Source organism: Setaria italica, chromosome VII (assembly GCF_000263155.2).
Source record: "Setaria italica strain Yugu1 chromosome VII, Setaria_italica_v2.0, whole genome shotgun sequence".
NCBI lineage: Eukaryota > Viridiplantae > Streptophyta > Magnoliopsida > Poales > Poaceae > Setaria > Setaria italica.
The window spans coordinates 31602692-31610037 of NC_028456.1; the positions used below are offsets into that span (position 1 = coordinate 31602692).

The 7346-nt window shown below is 52.0% G+C and overlaps 1 protein-coding gene across 1 annotated transcript; it reads right to left on the reverse strand.

The window, feature by feature from the left end:
• Positions 1-2928: 2928 nt before the first annotated feature.
• Positions 2929-3892, reverse strand: LOC101774665. The gene has a single exon (XM_004976987.3). It carries the CDS (start codon positions 3525-3527, stop codon positions 3192-3194), a length of 336 nt encoding a protein of 111 aa, XP_004977044.1. The 5' UTR covers positions 3528-3892; the 3' UTR covers positions 2929-3191.
• Between the last annotated feature and the right edge of the window lie 3454 nt (positions 3893-7346).

Genomic DNA, 7346 nt, shown 5'->3' on the forward strand with positions numbered 1-7346 from the left:
CTCACGAACAGCTTTCGGGAAAGTCTTTTCAGGCTTTTTTTTTTGCCACGAACAGCTTTCAGGAAAAGCCTTTTCAAGCATTTTTTGGGCCCATGAGCATTTTTTTCAGGCCACCCAATCTTTTTAGTTGAAAAATATATAAAAAACAATTAGCAGGAAAATGGCCACCCGGGCCCTATAAAAAAAATGCAAGTCGGGCTTAGCCCCGCAGGCTCGAGTAGGGCCGTCGTGCTGGATCGAGCCAAGTTGCTCATGTATAGACCTGAGCAAATTTGGTCCAATCCAGCCTAACAGCCTGAGTCAAAGCCTAGCGGGCTAAGCCCGACCCGTGGCCTTTGTAGGGCCGGATGCGGTGCACATTTTGCCTGCCCCGAAAAAATTCCAGACGGGCTAAGCCCGACCTAAGTATTTTTTTTATCTTCCAACTAAAAATGACCGGACGGCCTGGCTAGAGGCCTGCCCGAAAAAGCTCGAAAAGTCCGACTCAAAAGTTGTTCGTGGGCGAGCTGGTCACGTTTTTGACCTGAATTATTTTGGGTTTTTTGCCCTCATGTCTATTTTTTTTTGAAAATTGGGTCTCCTCATGTTTAGCAGTATTAGAGGAGCCGTCCTCTCCCTCTCACATACTCCGTCCAAACACCACCCCAACGAAAAAGACCCACCTTTCCATTCCCCGTCCCGGCGGCGCCAGTTCGAATACTCAATTTCTTCCTTGCGCCTTCTCCTATCGTTTCGGGCTCGGTTCGAAATCGAGAACACGACCGCGTCGCGGGTTTGAAAGATCTAGAGACAGAGAACGGGACAGATAGGACACTCACACACACAGATAGTGACAAAGATAGTAGGGAGATCAGAGGTCGGCCGCCTGCCCGCCAGCCTTTGCGACCTGGATACTTGTATTATGGGGATTGGTGTTCAAGCAGGAGCGGAGGCGTCGCCGGTGAATCCAAGTCCACAGTCCTCTTAGTCCCCCTCAACCCCTCTGTCATTCATCTCTTCTACTTGCTCAGGGCCTGAATTGAAATCTGTGCTGGTGTGCCCTATTGACGAGCCTCTATTGCTTTTTGTACGTCCTCTTCACTTATAAGATTAGTTTTTAATGGTATATCCTGGTAATGGTTCAGGTTGACTCATTGTTTTCCGTGAAAAAAAAAATCTCTCCTTCTTGAGGGAGGAGTAAATTGCTTCAATCTGATTGATCTAAGCCGGCCATCCACTGTTTGTTTAACAATGAGATCTTACTTGGTGGAAGCCGAATCACCAAGATTGCTCCTTTTTTCCCCTTCTGTTTTGTGCGTAATAGTAATAGGGCTTCAACTGAACCCAATTTTGTTCACATGTTGATTTGCTCATATAAGAATCATTTGAGGGCAGATTTCAACAGATAAAAAGATTTAATGATCAAGTAAGATACTCGTGTATAATGGTCCGAGAAGACCCAGTGGTTCCCACCCAAACATGCGAACATGACTTGATTTGAGAAGTGGCTGAGGCGCCATGTGCTACCACTTTTACTCCTCATCAATCGATTGAGATCTTTCTTATGTATCAGTCACCTAAATTTGTACTAGAAATTGAATGGAGATGGGATTCGGGGTTAGGTTTTGGGGTTTTGGGGCTTAGTCAAGTGCCCGACTTTAGAGGAAGTTCTTGGGTGGCTTGTCGGCCAGAGGTGGAGGCGGTATAGACTGCGGGAAGCGGAGGCGGCGAAGGCGCCGCTGGAGCCGGGCGGTGGGGACCCCTGGTGAGCAGTGGAGGCGGCGGGGGCATCGAGGGCCAACGAGTTAGCGGCGGCGGCAGTCGTGGGCGGGGCGGAGGTTCGCCGCCGAAGCCGGGCAGGGAGGCGGAGGTTGCGGGGGAGCCAAACGGCTGCCTTGGGCCTTCAGGAGGAACGGAGAAGATAAGAAGAGGCTTAGGGTGCATTTGGCTTGGAGACAAGGTGGGACGGGATCATCCCATCCCCATTTTATGGGATGGGATGATCCTATTTTATGTTTGGTTGAGAGGGATGGGTCCGTCCCAGTTCTTTGTTTGGTACGGGGGATCGAGAGAATGAGATGGATGACGATTTTAATACCGTTAGCTATAGTAAATGGACCCTACCTGTCCTCTAAAAAGTGGACCCCACTTGTCATTGTCTATTCAATATTTTTCTTATATTTTTTCCTTGGCCTTATCCTTCTTCTGGCCGCGCTGCCCCTTGGCCATGGCCACGGCCGCCGCCGCCCCTGCTCCACCCCGCCTCCCCTAGGCCACAACCACGCCGTCGGGGAGCTCGACCTGCCTCCCCAGGGCCACGGCCGCACCGCACCGGGGAGCTCCTCCGCACCCCTCCGTTCTCGGTGGTAGCCCCTCCGCACCCCTGGGCCATGGCCGTTGCCGCCCCTGCTCTACCCCATCGCTGCCCGAGGTAGCCTCCTCCGCACCGGCGGACGCCCGTCCTCCGGCCGTGCCGCCCAATGGCATGAACCGCGTGAACGGGGGATGACCCCGTCCGCCACTTTTGGTGGGACAGGGATGTTCCCATCCCACATGTTTCTCAACCAAACGCGGGACGAAGTGGGATCGTCCCGTCCCGTCCCACTTCGTCCCTGCAACCAAACGCACCCTAGAGAGAGTCAGAGAGAACATGAGGGATAGCATCTCGATTGTTGGATCTTGATCCAACGGACGAAAATGGTGATTGATGGAAAAACACAATTTCAATCGGCTGATGAGGAGATAGGCTCTAAAGTAGATGAACTCAATGGGCTAGAGTACCCCCACCTTGCTTTACGAACCCTAGGAAACTTTGAGTAAGATTGGCATCCTCGGTATGTGTACTAGATTGCTTGGGTGCTAGAAGTGGATAGGGAAATAGCTCAGATCGTAGACTAGAAAAAGGAGTGAAGTGTGGCAACCATGGGTGGGCTTGGACAGGGGTAGAACTTAAAGAACGTATGAGCTGAATAACCTCTGCATTAGTTTTTGTTTGTTTAATCCGTGTACAATCTCGCAACAAATCCACAATGGAGGCAACTAGAAACCTCGCTGACGGATGCAGGAAAGAGGAGAAGACTATACACAATCAACAGAAAAATGGCAAAGCCAACCGACCCAAGAGGATCGCTGCAAAAGGAATCAATCCGAGGATGCAAATGCAACGGATGGCCCGGCAGCGTGATTTGGCAGCAGGCACCCAAGCGCGTCGATCAGTAGGAGATGTCGACGAGCGCGATCATGGCGTTCGCGACGATATCCTCGTGTGCCGCCCTCTGCAGCTCGTCGCGGAGCAAGGCGCGCCGCTGGCTCCGCGTCCGCGGCGGCGTCGGCGGCCGCCGCACGGCGCGGCGCGCACCGCTGGCGTAGGGCCGCAGCTCGGCGTCGTAGAAGGACGCGAGCTCCCGGAGCACGGCGCACGCCCGCGGCAGGTGGCGCGCGAGCGGCAGCGCGAGGTTGAACGGCCACAGCAGGAACGTGAACTGGAACGCCTGCAGGAACCCGCCCGCCACGGCCGGCACGGCGAGGAGCAACACGTGAACCGCCATGGATCACGATCGGCCTCTCTCTTCTTCTTCTTTTTTTTTCTGAGCTCTGTGATCGACCGCTCCACTGCTGCTAGCTAGATGGTGTTGTCTCTCTACCCCTGTGTGCTCTCCATGGCTATGTGCCCGAGGAGCTCGAGGCGCGCGTGTTGGTGGTTAGCAAAGACCTGGCAAGCCGGCCGTGAACGGAGAAGGGATTGTAGATACCTTGCTTTGTGGAGTGGACATTGGCGAAGGGGTCTTATAATCGGAACCCGCCACTATTGACTGTTTGGAGTCGCTGGTTTAACAGCTTCTTGTGTGATCCGATCCGCTAATCCCTCTTGCCGAGCGATGCTGTAGCGCACAGATTTAAGTTGGATTGGATGGGCGGCGACATTATATTGATGCCATTCCTTTGCTTACGTTTGTTTGTGTCCGGAGATTCTCGCGAGGGACCAAACATAATGGCATCGTCGTTTTCCTGGTGGGGAACAGGAGGATTATTCTTTGGCTTTGGACCTGCCGATACGATTGTTCTAGGGGAAGGCTCAAGTGTGTGGAGTAGAAGCCATTTTTGCTCAATGATGGTTGTAAAAACACGTCTCTGTTTCGGTCACAAACAACTACAGCCATCATCAGTCTGCAACAACCAACAACTTCAGATGTATTTTGTATGTGACACGTATTGCTCAAAGTACTTCTACTGTTGCTCTGTTTGGATTTGAACCTCCCCCTTGAAAATCTGGAAAAGTCCAAACCGGACGATTGGTTTACGCATCTACGTACTACTGGCTTGTCGGCTTGTGGCAATCAACACGGGCGGGGCCAGTGGTGACGCGTCCGCCCGGCCAAGGCCACCGACTACTTCTGGAACGGAGCAACAACCTCTGCCAGAAGAGAAAACAACGTTCCATTCCATTTCTGCAGATGGGCAGCGCAACATCGTTTTCATACAGAACTACGTAGCCCAGACGATGGATCAGACAGCGGGGCCACTCCACAACACAGCAGCACACCGCAAGTTTTCTTTTGTTCACAGGAAAAAAAATAGATGGTGCCCGCATATATCTAAAGTTGTAAACAACAATGATCATGCATGGTTCAGGATAAGCATAATTTCACATGGATTCGTTTCAGAAAATAATTCCGCATGGACCCCGTCCGGACAGCTGCAAGTAGCAGATTCGTGACAGGTGCAGCAGGCTCGTCAGGAGCGGCTCTCTGGATCAGAGAGATATTTGCAAGAAACTTGAGCCCCACAAAGAAGTTGGTGTTGGTGTTGGTGTTGGCATCACCTCAATAAAGTTTGGTTAGGAGCGCGATCGGCGAGCAATCATCCGGGGCAGGCGCGCGGCACATGGTCGTTTCTGCACAATTTCTTGGCCTCCGTCGATGGAGATGGATGGCTCGGCCTTTCCCGGTTCCAGGAGCCGCTTATTTTGCAATCGGGTCAGGTTGTAGCGTGCAAGTTTTTGTATTCTCCCCGGTCACTGTAAGATGGATAATCATGTGATAGAACAGAACTCCAGGATAAAGAGTACGGCAGAGAGTGATGGGAGAATGGTGGATGGACGTCGTGGATACTTCAATTTTAGGCTGGATCGTGCGTGCTCGTGCGCCGCACGCGGTAGCTAGCTGATCGAGCCTGAAACCGGCCGGCCGGACACCGCGAGACCATCTTTCCTGTTGCTCTTCGTGTCGCCGCGCCGCCGCCTAGGGTCCAGCCGGAGCGCACGGATGCGGTAGCCTCTCCAAGGCCAACTGGCCAAGGAAACAGATTGTGTACACGTTTCATTTGGACGTAAGGCTAGGACGGGACGTGTGATTGTTGTCGGATCCTGATGGGCGACAGCGACTGCGTCGATACGATCATGGCGACGTGGCGTATTGGCATCACGTACAAGCAAGCAAAGCATGCATGCAGTAGGTGGCAAGGACTAATCGGCTGGTGTGCTGCTGCTGCTTGGGGACGCGACAGGGGTGTTGCGGTCCAAAATTCATGGCGATTCAAATGGGAAAGCGTGCATCATTACCGGGCCTTGTGGAGCCCGATGGACCTACATGTGTCGTTCCCAGATAACGTGGAAGTGGCCCACAAGCCTGCCAGGAGAGACCCTACCCCTGGGCTAATCAACCGCAACAGTTGGTGCATGAACAGTTTTGCGGTGGATCCAAGTCATTGCATGAACAGTTTTGCGGTAGATCCAGCCATCCGGTGGATGACACTGAATGCCCCACATGGTTGTGGCTGACGTACCATACCAGTTCTGCAGCGACCTACTACTACCCTGTTTGCAGTGTTAAAGAGTACAACACAGTTGGTAATGCAAGATGGGATCGGAGTGCAACCGAACCGGCGGGTGCCTTCCATTCAGTGCAATTCGTACTCTGGGTTGGTGACCATCGAAGATCAACACAGCGCATGAACATGGCGTCCGGGTTCAGGTAGGAGGTGGCGAGCAGCGCGTGGCGGACGTGGTCGCCGATGCCGTTGCCACGCCCGTAGGCAAGGCCGGGCAGGTGCCCCCCGATGATGAGCTGACAGCACCACCCTGCATGTGCCCCGTGGTGATCGTATGAGGGCGTGGGCCTAGGCTTGGCGGCTAGCTAACCAAAGCAAGAGAAGGCGACGTCGCTGCTCGCGCGGGGACCCGGGACGGAGGTGGGGTTGCGGTTGAGGCGGGCCTTCCCCGGTTGCGAGCGGCAAAGGCAAGCATTCATCAACTGGTTGATTGATGCCTTGATGAATCTCGACGAACGGTGTGGGCGAAGACTGGCCGAGCTACTTCTGAGTTCTGACACGTCAATGCAGACGTGGCCCGTCCAATGTGAACTGGCATGCGTGGTGGGGGGTGCCACGGGATCCACCAGGTGGGACATTCTCTTTTGTCCTGGGCCTTTGAAATTTCAAATGGCACCTGGGCCTCGCTCGGGCCCGTGAGCTCAATATAAACGTTTTCAGCTGCAAGAGCTGCACCTTGACATTTCAAAGGTACATGACGAAATTCATGAAAAATCCACCTTCCAATTGGACAACCAGATCTTTCAAATGGGGATTTCAAATATGATGCCAGAGACGTTACTAGGAACTGGTATTTCAACTGAATTCAAACTAAAATGTTTGAATGTTTCACGTTGGTATCTGAACAAGTTCATGAACAAGAATCTCTAACTTTCCATCGGACAACTGAATCTTTCACTTGGGATTTCAAGCTTGGCGACGAGTCGACGAGCAACATGAGAACAATTTGTCACGCTAGGTGGCTAGGTGCTAACTGGTCCAAGAAGACCGCCGCGAAAAATTGAGAAATCAACCATCCTCTTGGAAAATCGACCAACATGAGGATCCATGGATCACCCAGCAACGACGCGGAGTGGGAGGCACCCATGCATCACAGCATTATTAGTAGATGTCGTTGAAGCCAATCATGGCGTGCGCGACGGCGTTCTCGCGCCTCCTCACCACGTCGCGGGCCGAGGCCAACCAGCCGTCGTCGTCGTGCAGGTAGCTCTGCTAATTGGATTGGATTTAATTGTTTTAATGGATTAGATTTCTTTTGGAAGTTGTTTAGATTGGTTATTAATAGGCTGATTCATCAAATGATTTGGTTTGGTTTGTATATTCCTCTAAAAGGAAATAGTTTGGGAGTGGTTTAGAGTGGTTTGTATTGGTTTGATTCACAAAACAATTTAAGGATCTGATTCTTGATGTGGGCCCACGTATAAGTCCAACTATACTTTTTCGCATGAAGTAGCTAATTATTAAATTAAATCATCTCCAATAAATTTCAATCAATTTTGTTAAAATTTTAAAGTGTGAAGGGGAGGTTTTAGTTCGAG